The sequence below is a fragment of the Polypterus senegalus genome, chromosome 18, assembly GCF_016835505.1.
Source record: "Polypterus senegalus isolate Bchr_013 chromosome 18, ASM1683550v1, whole genome shotgun sequence".
In the NCBI taxonomy this organism is placed as follows: domain Eukaryota; kingdom Metazoa; phylum Chordata; class Cladistia; order Polypteriformes; family Polypteridae; genus Polypterus; species Polypterus senegalus.
Window position 1 is genome coordinate 17,036,592 of NC_053171.1, and position 14,409 is coordinate 17,051,000.

Below are 14,409 nucleotides of genomic sequence, written 5' to 3' on the forward strand. Positions count from 1 at the left end.
GCCGTATTTCATGACGGTTTGCAGGAATGTTACTATGGAGGAATATTTCGGACAAAATGAAATAAATAAATAAATGCGTAAATAAATAAAAGTACTGTGAAATGTGAGCATAAATAAATACATGTGTCATGAAATGAGAGCCTTGATAAATAAATATGTCATGAAATGAGAGCATAAATAAATAAATGTGTCACGAAATATGATTTTCGTTGCTTATTTATTTATTTCATTTTGTCCGTAACATTCCTGCAAACCGTCATGAAATACGGCTTGAAATAAAACTGTCACTTTCACTCGTCAAAGTTGAGAGGGTGGGCTCTAACACGCCCTCTAGTTACTGATTGGTGAATCGATAGCACAAGAATTAATTAGAAAAATGCTTACTACTGCCGATGAAATGGATTCTGCCGAAGATATTACGTATTTCAGAGAGAGAATTGAAGATTTATCGGAAGAAATTACAATGTTGGCGGCCCTTTTAGAACTGAGTATTTGACCCTTGTTTTACGAGTAGAAAGTCAGTTGCATATTCGCAGCTACTTTTTCAAACAACTGTACAGCTCTGATCAGTGGCAAAGTTGTTCAGTTCAAAATATAAGGTGGTGCTGCTTTGGGCATTCCATGTCAAAGTACCTAAACTAATACAGCCGTTGCAGCTTACCGTATATCAAACTGGCTCATTCGCCTTGTGATCGTCTTCTCTGATACATCATACAGATCTGCAATCTGTTGTACTTTTAAACCGCATAACAGAAGGTTTTCTATTGACTCAGCTGGAATGTCAAAGGATGGACGTCCAGAGCAGGGTACTGCATCACCTGAACTGGAGTGTAGTAGAGTCCGTTCCACCTGTTCTTCGATCATTTCAAAAACAGTTTCATCTATATTGGAGTCTAAAAGGGCCGCCAACATTCTAATTTCTTCCGATAAATCTTCAATTCTCTCTCTGAAATACGTAATATCTTCGGCAGAGTCCATTTCATCGGCAGTAGTAAGCATTTTTCTAATTAACTCTTGTGCTATCGATTCACCAATCAGTAACTAGAGGGCGTGTTAGAGCCCACCCTCTCAACTTTGACGAGTGAAAGTGACAGTTTTATTTCAAGCCGTATTTCATGACGGTTTGCAGGAATGTTACGGACAAAATGAAATAAATAAATAAGCAACGAAAAACATATTTCGTGACACATTTATTTATTTATGCTCTCATTTCATGACATATTTATTTATTAAGGCTCTCATTTCATGACACATTTATTTATTTATGCTCACATTTCACAGTACTTTTATTTATTTACGCATTTATTTATTTATTTATTTATTTATTTATTTATTTATTTAATTGACTCCACACATAGTTGAGGTTTACTGTATTAAATGTCGAACTATCGCCTACAAATAGTAATAGTGTATGGAACATTTTCTTAAATATAAAAAGAATTGTTCGCACCACGGTCTCCTCGCGTGAATATATGCACCGTATGTAAAAAAGGTACGTGTACCTCCATTCAATAGATGGCAGTGGTGCACCTGTAGGGGGCTTGTCTGCCAAATTTGTCAAGCGCGGAGATTAGCACATGCGCAGAATGGTTCGCGAGCTTGACAACGTCCATAATGTTGTGTTGGAGATTTAGTTATCGCGGAAGTGACTGTAAAGAGGCAGTCAGCCGAGTGAGCCGGCTGTCAGAACAATACTTCCGAGTAGAAAGCATTTGCCGTTTCCACACAGTGAAGTTCGTCTTCGGTTTGCTGCAGTTCTGACCCTATTATTATCTCTCAGAGCTTCTTCTCCGACGCCGTTTGTGTTCCAGAATGTTCAGGATTTTCAGTGGCTTGTTGTTTGTTAGTGTTCTGATCACTTGCTTTATTGCTTTGATTTTGGAGCAATACAACACTGGTGAGCACCTCAGGAAAAGTCTTCACTCCCCTAATGAGAGGAAGAAACGCGCCTACAGCCTTGGCAGTGCGCCCCCTTACCCAGGGGCAGACGATGACAACTTGTTCTGGTTCGTGCAGGTCAGTTCGCGTCCGCTTGCGCTTATTGACTTTTAATTCACCGGGGCCCCGAGTACAACCTGCTTATAAGCGAATTTCCAGACACAGCAAATTAACGTTCCCAAATCGTGCCATTAGGTGGTGACCTTGAAACTATTAAGTCTTGCCTTGGAGGGGGACATTGCTTGCTATCGTAATCTTTCTGAGTACAAAACTGATCAGCTGCAGTGGTTAAAGCAATACAAACATTTTCATTGGGGTGCTCATCAGCTTTATGTAATTGATCTGCTTAGGATGAAAACTCTTCCTTTCACTGTTAAACGCGACTAAAGACCCAGGCATATCCCCTTGATTTAAGACGTTTCACAAATCGCACGAGACCACTCAGTCATTCGGATGCATTTGATTAGCTAAGTTATTGCAGCATCTCCAGCAGATGGTATTAAAATTTTGTTAAGGCCACCTTGACATAAAAAGTATACTATTGTCTTTTATCTGCCACTTATCTAGATCAATGGCTCCCAAACTCGGTCCTGGGGACCCACTGTGGGTGCAGGTCTTTGTTCCAACCAGATTCACAATTGGTGACAATAATTGCTAACAACTGATCTAATTTAATTACCTAGTCTTTTTTACTGTTCTTATTCTGCATTCAGAAAAACACAGCAATATGGCTTTTACATTTATAAGACATTTAGAAATATTTCTATTTTTTCTAACGTTATAAATGCTTAACTCCCTTTTGTTGCTTTTCTATTATTTTCGCCTTTTCATATGTAGTTTACTCCCTTCATTTAACTCTAATAGTGACAAATAACAACCAGCACAGCAGACACCCAAGATGGGGAATCAAATAACCAGAACACCTGGAAAAGCAGAATGAAAATTAGGCTGAAATACTGTTAACAGCTTCAAGAAAACTGCATATTCCCCATATAACTACTTATTACATTTAAATAAAAATCTAGTAAACATAGTTTGTAATTTCTACATTGACTCCAAAACTCAGAAACTGGGAAATAATGACTCAATTAATTAGGCTAAGAGTCCAATGAAAAATGAAAGTTGGTTGGAACAAAAACCTGTAGCCACAGTGGGTCCCCAGGACAGAGTCTGGAAACCACTGCTCTAGATGATTTATTTAAATTATGTTTATCAGTCTTTATTTTTTATATTGCCTTACGCTGCTTGCTCTGTCACATATTAGATGAGACTTTCAGTTTAAAGGCAGATGCTGCTGTTTTATCCATCCATTTTCAGCCTCGTCTTTCGAGGTTAGACTAGTGCAATATGGGAAACAACCCTGAAGATGTTGCTGGCTCATTGAAGGCACACTCACATTCACACCTACAGTGGATTAATTTATAGTCGCCAGCTTATCTAACATACACTCATTGAGAAAATTATTAGTTATACCTGCTTACCCAAACAATTATCTAATCAGTAAATCATGTGGCAGCAGTGCATAAAATCCTGCAGATACAGGTTAAGAGCTTCAGGTAATACATCAAATACCAGAATGGGGTAAAAATATGATCTCAGTGATTTGTTGGTGACACACAGGCTAGTTTGAGTGTCACTGTAACTGCTGATCCACTCGGATTTTTATGCACAATAGTCTCAAGAGTTTACATAGAAGGTAACCAAAAATCATCCAGTGTGTGGCAGCAGTTCTGTGGACGGAAACACCTTGATGGTGAGAGAGGTCAGTGGAAAATAGCCAGAACGGTTCATGCTGATAGAAAGGTTACAGTAATTCAGATAAGCACTCTGTACATTTTTGGTGAACAAGTCGAACCTTTAGGCAGATGGACTATAACAGCACAAGACCACATCAGGTTCAACTCCTGTCAGACAAGAACAGAAAGCTGTGGTTTCACTGGGCACAGAGTCACCAAAACTGGGTAGTTGAAGACTGGAAAAACGTAGCCTGGTCTGATACAATACAATACAATTTATTTTTGTATACCCAAAATCACACAAAGAAGTGCTGCAATGGTCTTTAACAGGCCCTGCCTCTTGGCAGATCCCCAGCCTTGACTCTCTAAGAAGACAAGGAAAAACTCCCCAAAAAAAACTAGTAGGGAAAAAATGGAAGAAACCTTTGGAAAGGCAGTTTAAAGAGAGACCCCTTTCCAGGTAGGTTGGGTGTACAGTGGGTGCCAAAAAAATGGTGTCAATACAATAGACAGAACAGAACACAAGTAATCCTTAATACAATTTAATAGTACAGTAGAAATATTACAAGTACAGAGCAGAATTCAACATTAGAATTAGAATTAGAACAATCTAGACGAGAACAGGCCATTCAGCCCAACAAAGCTCGCCAGTCCTATCCACTTGCTTCCTCCAAGAAAACATCAAGTCGAGTTTTGAAAGTCCCTAACGTCTTACTGTCTACCACACTACTTGGTAGCTTATTCCAAGTGTCTATCGTTCTTTGTGTAAAGAAAAACTTCCTAATGTTTGTGCGAAATTTACCCTTAACAAGTTTCCAACTGTGTCCCCGTGTTCTTGATGAGCTCATTTTAAAATACAAGTCTCGATCCACTGTACTAATTCCCTTCATAATTTTAAACACTTCAATCATGTCACCTCTTAATCTTCTTTTGCTTAAACTGTAAAGGCTCAGCTCTTTTAATCTTTCCTCATAATTCAACCCCTGTAGACCTGGAATCAGCCTAGTCGCTCTTCTCTGGACCTTTTCAAGTGCTGCTATGTCCTTAGCAGATTAGATTAGTCCCTATTAGATGATATCCCATAATACTATTTGGATTTGTTCAACTGGATCAACTGCCTCCCCCATTTGGCCAATCCACAGCTGTGACTGTGCTCGGCCAGCCAATCCGATGAAAGGTCCCCTCTACCCGACAATTCCTCCGATCCTCCATCAGAGGTGACTTTACCTTAGGCAGTTTAAACAACATGGCAGGTGGGCAGTGGCACCAAGTGCCACATTTGAGTACCGAGAAGAGAAACAGAATAGGTGAGGGTTAGTAAAAAAATTCTAACTATCATGGTCTTATGTTTTAGTGCTAATGACTAACAACAGAGATGCAGTCTGCACAGTTAATCAGCAGCTCTAGTCAGGGTGTGCTAAACTGAAGTAGTGAGTCTTCAGCCGGGATTTGACAGCTGAGACCGAAAGGGCATCTCTTATAGTAGCAGGCAGACCATTCCACAGTTTTAGGGGCCCTGTAACTAAAAGCTCGACCTCCAACTGTTATTTTATTAATGGTGAATCTTGATTTCTGCTAAGACACACAGATGTCAGGGAGCCAACAGCATGAATCCATTCCCCCAACCTGCCTTGTGTCAACAGTCCATGCTGGTAATGGTAGTGTAGTAAAGTAGGGAATGTTTTCTTGGCACATTTTGGGCCTGTTAATACTGATTAATCATCGCTTGAATGCCACGGCCTATTTGAGTATTGTTGATGACCGTTTGTATCCTTTCATGGCCACAATTTACCCAGTCTTCCAGTGGCTACTTCCAGTATGATCATGCACCATGGCACAAAGCAAGCTGGTTTCATGAACGTGACATTGGGTTCATTGTTCTTAAGCGCCCTTTTCAGTCACCTGGCACCTTATGTAGAATTCACACTAAAACATGGCGTACGGACAAAAACAGAAATGTGCATATGCACCAAAAATTCAGATGCATAAAGCTGTACATTAGCAAAGTTCCACGCACTTCCTTTTTATGAATCGCAATCAACGTGAATTTTAACTCGCATGCATGCTTATTCAGCTAATAGCTATGTTACCTCACTGTCTTATCTAGGCAGCTTTCAAAAGTATCTTCACTTTTAGGAGGTTAGTTGACAGTTTATTCCAAGTAAGATAGAACTACACAGGGGATTTTAAGAATTTTTAATGAAAGTCAATTACTTTTAGAAATTAACCATGCTTCATTAGCAAATGCTTGATTTAAGAAATATGCTTTCCGCTCAGTCTGCTAACATCCATCCATTCATTTTCCAACCCGCTGAATCCGAACACAGGGTCACGGGGGTCTGCTGGAGCCAATCCCAGCCAACACAGGGCACAAGGCAGGAATCCAATCCCGGGCAGGGTGCCAACCCACCGCACCAACAACAACATTTATTTATATTGCACATTTTCATACAAAAAATAGCTCAAAGTGCTTTACATAATGAAGAATAGAAAAATAAAAGACACATTAAGAAAAATAAAATAACTCAACATTAATTAACATAGAGTAAGAGTAAGATCCAATGGCCAGGGTGGACAGAAAAAACAAAAAAAACTCAGACGGCTGGAGAAAAAAATAAAATCTGTAGGGATTCCAGACCATGAGACCGCCCAGTCCCCTCTGGGCATTCTACCTAACATAAATGAAACAGTCCTCTTTGTATTTAGGGTTTTCATGGAAGGACTTGATGATGATGGTCACGTAGACTTCTGGCTTTTGATCCATCCATCATTGTTGGAACATCATGAAGCTTTGAGTAGGTGGTGGACAGAGAAACCGGAAAAAGAAACAGAAGAGAGAGTTGGGGTCAGTACGGATTTTAGAGCCACCATGAATAGTTATTATGATGAATTGAACATACAGAGTATCAGGATTAAGTTGAAGTGAAGTTATGAGAAGGCCATGTTAAAGTAATGTGTTTTCAGCAGTGTTTTAAAGTGCTCTACTGTATCAGCCTGGCGAATTCCTATTGGCAGGCTATTCCAGATTTGAGGTGCATAACAGCAGAAGGCTGCCCGCCTCACCACTTCTTTTAAGTTTTGTTCTTGGAATTCTAAGGAGACACTCATTTGAGGATCTGAGGTTACAATTTGGAATATAAGGTGTCAGACATTCCGATATATAAGATGGAGCAGATTATTTAAGGCTTTATAAACCATAAGCAGTATTTTAAAGTCAATTCTGAATGACACAGGTAACCAGTGTAGTGACATCAAAACTGGAGAGATGTGCTCGGATTTTCTTTTCCTAGTTTGGATTCTAGCAGCTGCATTCTGCACTCATTGCAAATGATTTATGTCTTCTTTGGGTAGTCCTGAGAGGACACAGTCTGCTAACATGATAGTAGTATAATGTTTAGGAGTGGTCATGGTAAGAACATTAGAATTCTGGATCAGTGTTGATGAGAACAGGCCCCTCAGCCTAAAAAAGAGTTCATCAGTCCTACCCGACTTTATTTTTCCAAAATAACACTTGAGGTTTGAAGGTCCCTAAAGGTCATTTGTTTATTCATTGTTGGTGGCTAGAAGGATGCTAAGGATAGAGCTGTCAGGGAAGAGGAAAAGAGGAAGGCCCTTAAGAGAAGGTTTATGGATGTGGTGAGAGAGGACATGCAGGTGATGGGTGTGACAGAACAAGATGATGAGGACAGAAAGATATGGAAGGAGATGATCCGGGATAACAGGAGCAGCCGAAAGAAGAAGAAGGTGGCTAGAACTTATGCTGGTAGCATCAGGTTTACGGCAGGAAGTAACCCTGGATGGGCACCAGTCTATTGCAAGACATGTTCATACACTTCGGTTCAATTCAGTTTGTTTTAGCAGAGCTCTCATTATTCAAGCTGACGGCTGAAATAAAAATTATAAAAGTTACAAGTTATATAGCGTACGCATGTGCAAATTCAGATTGGTTCATTTCACTGTGTTTAACCTAATTTCAAAATGATTAGCACAAAAGGATCCTAACAGTATAAAGTAGGCCCATTACGTAGTTAACACCAAAACACTAGATATGTTCTCAAATATTCAAAAGCTAAAGATCAAAAGCCAGAAAACTAATTTAATAAAGGAACTGGCACAACGCTGAACATTTTACTGCTGCAGTGACCATGGAGTCGAGGCAGTTTGTTATACTTTGCAGCTCTTCATATGAATATAAGTCCTTTTTTGTTCTGTATAGAATGGAAGATTCACTTTATAAATCTATAATGCACACTGACAATGATGAATGAGGATTACTGTGTGCTCCATCTTAGATGGGCTCCTGATTTCTCAAAGATATTCTTCAGTTCTCTGTGAAATTCTGTTAAGTGGGTTCAGTAAATGAATGAACAACTGGATGGTTAAAATACTCCAAAAACACGTAATTGCATATATTCCAGTAAATGTGTTTGACAGATGTTGCTCATAGCTGCATTTTTTTTTTTTTTGCTCAACAGATCTCTGATATTCACATCAGTCGTTTTTATGACAAGTCAAGGATTTCTGACTTAGAAAAGTTTTGTACAGAAACTATAGATGCTATCAATCCAGCTATTGTACTTGTAACAGGTAAGTTCTGGAAGTTGCATTGTTGTAAGTTGTGAAACTTAGTAAATCTCAATGAATGCTTGTAAATATACTGTACCTCCACATTAACTGCAAGTATCTCTCTGCCAGCCAGCTTGACTTACTAAAAATAATTATTTTGGGGTTGGACTGCATGATGGTGTCTAGCATTTTATTTCCTCATTTTAATTATATAAGTTAATACTTACATAAAGCTCAAAGCCAGTCAGAAATCTGACATGTTTAGACCTGGATGCCTACTTTTTGTGCACTTGAAATGGAGTGAAGTTTAAAGGAGTCTAAAAATGTGGTAGCATACAAGGTGGCTACCAGCGTAAAAGTTCCATTTAGAGGTAGATGAAAAGCAATGGTTTCCTAAATTATTTCAGTCTGAAGACTGAATTATTGATTCAACAGCAACTACATCTCTATTATAAAAAAAAAAAAATCTTGGAAGGAGATGAGACGTGATTTTCTCGGAAGGACACTTATATGTTCCGCGAGACAAGTCCATGCCTGGAGCCGGAAATAAAGGACAAAGAGTAGATGACAAAGTAGAACGTCGTAAAGAATTCAAAAATGTTGACGCGATGCACATGCAAAGCAGGTTAGAGATAATGGAGGTACGAAAATTCGTAAGTCTCAAAAAAAGGATAGTAAAGATTGCATTAGCGCAAACAAACAGAAATTATTGCTCGGTGAAATAACGGAACAGCGAAAAGAGATCAAATATATTGTTCGGATTTAACCTTTAAGTCGGAGACTTGTAGATTGTCTAATTCGTGTTGCCAGCGAGAATTAAAAGATTCCAAAAACATTGGCGCGGTATGAAGTCCCGTGAAACGGAGACTTTTGACATGAGATTCTCTCAAGTCACGCCCTACTTACAACTATTTTCAAACAAGACCACGATCATCTAATCTCTCAGTCGTGTGAATGCTTTTGTCAGACACACTTCCTGCGCTCTCAGCTCTTACAAATTTTATCAGGACAATAATTTTATATGTTCTAGATGACATGTCAGTGACAAAGTGAAGAAGAAAGAGCATGGAGAAACATTTGAAAAAGTCATTTTATTTATTAGAGAGAAAGAAACGATATTCACTCACAGGCAGTTATATGTTGTGTTGTCACGACGTAAGTCCAAACACAGAATCAAAATTCAATGCGATCTTAAAGAAAAGTTAATTCCAAATATTGTTTTTACTAAAGTTTTAGAGTAAAAGTGAAAATAATACACATGTAATAATTCCCATGAAAATAACAAACTCTTTAAATTGTATATCTGGTAAACCAAACCCAGGGGTGGGTGAGCGAAGCGAGCAGGAGGCAGAGCCCCCTAGTTTTTAAAAGTATTGAAAAACCTAAAATTTGAAAATCTCACATTTAATAAAGTCAAAGAGTTTCTGCATTCTTTTTTGCAAGGCATATGCATCTAATAAGAGGAAAACGAAGACAGTTTTCTAATTTTTGGCCAACAGGGAAAGTAAGTGAAAAAACATATAAAACAGATAAAGCCAAAGTATTTTCGTCTAAAAGTCAAAAATGAGCCTTGCTTAGTTTTTAGTCACACGCTTAAAGTTCTGAGACTAAAAACCTCACAGAGATAGCACAAAGACTTAATTGTTTATATACCTGTTGACTTTATATTTTGCAAGGCTAAGGAAAAACAAGCAGAAATTATATTATCACACACAAGAATGTGCCTAAACCATGATTCAGAACAGCGGTAATAACCTGAAACACTGCCGTTAACTTACAAATATGCCTAATGAATCATTTACTTTTAATTTTATTGCAGGAGATTTTCTTTTTTAACAGTTTTACATAATTTACTTGCTGTGCTACCTGTCTAAGACCTCAACATTACTGTTTTCAGTGCCCCATCGATTGGAATGTATTTTGTAAGGCATGTTGTAATAAAATGCATTGGTTTTGTCACTCCAACAGATGGCACATCACAAATATTTGTAATAATAAAATGTATTACTTGTTGGGATGGAAAGTGCAATGCATGTATCACTGTTTTATACCATTTGGTATGGGATTCGTAAAAGCAGTGTTAACACTTCGAACACGAGATACGAGTTAAGTCATATCTCATTGAGCCTGTGAGAGAACTTGTATCTCTGTATAGCGTCACTACAGATGCAGCCTCTTGCTGGTAAGCTTTGCTGCAGTGTCTCAGTTACTAATACAGTGCTGTCATCTAGTGGATAGTTATAGAATTTTTTATTTTTGGTGGCAACCGCTTGCTATAAATAGTCTGTAGCTATGTTGTCGTGGAAAAAGGTATAAAGTTGCTGATGTTTTGAGACAACTAGATTTATTGCAAGATGAATACTTTGATGACAATTACAGTGATCAAGATGGTGACAATCATCTAGATCACAGATGTCAAACGGGTTTTCATTCTCAACCTGTTCCTAATCAGTGACCAGTTCTCACTGCTAGTTAACTCCTTTTCCCTTCAAATTAATAGCCCTGTTTTTAAGGATTCAGTCCTCTGAATTGATTCTCTTCTTCATTAAATGGCAGCCAAGCAGAAATGAGACATGAAATGAGCTGACACATGACCAGCTAAACTGGGTCTTCAAACTCCAACTAGGTTGTTAGAGGTGCTGATTCTTGCTGTTAATCAAAGCCGTTATTTAATTCCATGGCTTGTTGCTGCTCTCATTCTACCACAGCAGACATTTCCAAAACTGTTCATTTTCTGTTTTTTCTAAGAACGCCATCAAAACGTTTTGGTGACCTTGGAGATCAACCTTACTGAGACCTTCTGGTCATGTGGCGGCTTGTTTTGTGTTTCATTATTGTTTGGCTGCTAATAAAGGAAAAAGAAACAACTAAGGGGCCTGAGTCAAGTTAATTAAAATGAAGGCAAAAGAAGTTAATTAGCAGCCAAAATGGGTCACTAATTAAGAAGACGGTTAGAATGAAAACCTGCAGCCACTGCAGCCCTGCAGGACCTGTAGGATCCGGTACTGATGCGGAAAGCTGTCCCAAAGGTATTTGTTCATCAAAATGCATACAACTTAGCACGACTGTCAGGACAGGACTACATGGAAATTCTGCCACCCACTGAGTGCTAAGAGTCACTAACTATTAAATGTGTTGTGTGCAACAGGCGTGGACAGCACAGACAACTGTGTTATACTGTATTTGTGGCGCATGTTCTCCTAAGGCTATGCTCCTGGGATTCTCATTTATGTGCAGACTTGTTGCTGGAGAAAATAAAATAATTAACAGTTTCTTTACTTGTTGACAGAGTTACTGTTGATGATTACTTTTTTTACGAGCTTTGGCAGAGTTCATTATTATATATTCATAGACCTATACTCCAGTGTCCTTTTAATAAACAGTCTAGCAGTCAATGCATTAATGTTTGTAATATGCCATCTGCTGGAATGACAAATGCAATGCATTTTATTACTACAAATCTTTATGATGCACCATCTGTTGGAATGACAGAGACACAGCAACTGGACAGATACATAGTCACTTACAGTATCTTTTTATTCAGGTAGATTGATGGCAGTTTTAACTTCTTAGTAAAATGTCTGGATTTTATCTATGACTACACAATCAGCCAGATGACATGGTGATAGGCTGTATTTTTTAAGGGATTCCATTAACACGGCATCACTGCTATCCACCAGCAAGATCAAAAGCTGTAACACATAGAATGCTCAAGCAGTTTCAGAAGAATGGCTTATTCCTTTTAACAAAGCACAAACACTAAAATCACTTTCCAAATTCGAAGCATAGCTTGTAAAAATATGAAAAAAAAATGTAAAGGTAAAATTGCTAGATGGGTATACTGTACATGTTAAAAGATTAAAAAAAATCATAGGTGTTAATTAAGATTTAGATCACTTTATTTTATCATCGAGTTTATGACATAAACTACATTTCAGTCTTTTGTTGTGCTGAATATGTCTGGTGTAAATGTGTACAAAGTAATAGTGGGGGTCCATTTACAACCCTGTCTACCTGCTAGCTAAAATCCATGCAGACTCATTGAGTTCAGTGCAGTGAGTTATTGCGGCATAAAGTGTATTATTAGGAGACCAAGGTTTATATTTTAGGCATTTAGTTCCTTCAAGTGGTTTATGTTTAATTTACAATTACTTGGGGAATTTTTGCAGCATTTTTGTGTGCAGGGCAGCACAGTTGGCGCAGTGGTAGCGCTGCTGCCTCGCAGTTAGGAGACCTGGGTTTGCTTCCCGGGTCCCCCCTTCGTGGAGTTTGTGTGTTCTCCCCGTGTCTGCGTGGGTTTCCTCCGGGTGCTCCGGTTTCCTCCCACAGTCCAAAGACATGCAGGTTAGGTGCATTGGCGATTCTAAATTGTCCCTAGTGTGTGCTTGGTGTGTGTGTGTCTGCCCTACGGTGGGTTGGGTTCCTGCCTTGCACCCTGTGTTGGCTGGGATTGGCTCCAGCAGACCCCCGTGACCCTGTAGTTAGGATATAGCGGATTGGAAACTGACTGACTGACTTTTGTGTGCAGACTTTGAAAATGAAATTGCAAAAGACAGATTGCATTTTCATTTTATTTCATTTTCATTTTTGCAGAAAATACCTCCCATAGTGTATAATGTTTTCATAAATATGATTTCCAGTTCTGAATAATAAGCTCAACCTGGAAAGCCCCTGAAAATCAACATGCCAGACCTTTACTTTAAGCCTGCTCAGCCTTCCATGTATCTTCAGACTCTTATTTTGCATTATATTGTGATGCGTGAGTCACTGTCTTGCACCCCAAAGATGAGGCTGAGTCTCAGTACTTTAGCAAAACCAGCTTTATTCTTCATCTCGATACAGGAACAGCAAGGTTATTTATTGTAGCAGGATCTACCACTCCACTATACACAGACGCAGCAAAAGGGGCAGGGTCGGGACCACTCTGCATCCCCCATCGGGTGACAGGCACTTTGCATGTGGCAGCGGTGAACTTGCAGTTGTTTCTATGGTGCTGTGAACCCGTGAAAGCCTTGGTAACAGGCAAGCAGCCCCCAGTAGATGTGGCAACACACGTGTCGCTCCATTAGGAAGGGTCCCAAAGAATTCAGAAATCTCACAATATAAAAGGAAGCGCTTGAGCCTTAAACCTGTGTTGTGTTCTGGTGATGTTTTAATTTCTGTTTTAACTGTTGTGCACATACTGTGCAGGACTCGGGGTGGGTAGTGACACACTGCCTAGTAGTGAAGAAAAACGGTGAGTGGCAGAATGAGAGAATGATAATAAAAACTTATGGGATCGCTAAACACATTTAGCCATTTGCAAAACAAGATATAATCAGTTATGAATTGCCTAACCTTAAGAACCTTGTTTTAACTGTTTGCAATTTTCTTTTTGACTCATTAGGGGATCTAACAGACGCAAAGACGGAGAATAAAATGGGATCTCTGCAGTATGAAGTTGAATGGCAGGCTTATAATAATATCTTAAAGAGATCAAGGGTGTTGGAGAAAACCAAGTGGATTGACATAAGGGGGAATCACGGTAACACAGGCTACACCAAGCTAATTTTTCCCATTTCCTTTTGTGCAAGCGCTTGTCTTCTTATTTAGTAGATTCTTTATGAAACTAAGCAATCTATTCAGTCTTGGAATAAAACTCTGGCTATTATGTTTTCATTAGCAGGGTCCAATTAACATTGGGCTCGCTTTATTGGGTATTCAGCAACAGGGCAGACAGCATGTAAGCGTGGGCTTTTAAGATGTTTTTCCATTCTTGAGTTTTTATCTGTTATAATTTGCTATCAGGCTGCTAAGACTTGATTTATATTTTTCATCAGTACAATATCTGGCATTTCTGATGTTTGGAATGGCAAACAATAGTCAGAATAAGTACAATTTAAAAGAATTTGGCAGTAAAAATGCTTTATAAACCATCATTATTTTTACAAGGTAGGATTTTATAGTCATCCCTCTCTTTTATTTAATTTTGAAGGGATAATTTCAATGTATATGCTAATGGTAATCTTTTATGATGAGTATGTATACAATATCTGTTATTGTAGTTTCTTTCTTTCTTCTTCTTTTGGCTGCTCCCGTTAGGGGTTGCCACAGCGGATCATCTCCTTCCATATCTTTCTGTCCTCATCATCTTGTTCTGTCACAGCCATCACCTGCATGTCCTCTCTCA

The 14,409-nt window shown here is 38.8% G+C and overlaps 1 protein-coding gene across 2 annotated transcripts in view; it reads left to right on the forward strand.

The window, feature by feature from the left end:
• Window positions 1-1,595: 1,595 nt before the first annotated feature.
• tmem62 (transmembrane protein 62) overlaps window positions 1,596-14,409 on the forward strand; it is a 49,483-nt gene continuing 36,669 nt past the window's right edge. Inside the window, exons 1-3 of one of the 2 annotated variants that reach the window (XM_039741293.1) lie at window positions 1,596-2,016; window positions 8,150-8,261; window positions 13,627-13,764. In XM_039741293.1, coding sequence (XP_039597227.1) covers window positions 1,813-2,016; window positions 8,150-8,261; window positions 13,627-13,764 — 454 coding nt within the window. In that variant the 5' untranslated portion in view covers window positions 1,596-1,812. Of the gene's footprint in view, window positions 2,017-8,149; window positions 8,262-13,626; window positions 13,765-14,409 lie in introns of those variants that run through there. The other variant, XM_039741294.1, reaches the window with a different exon arrangement.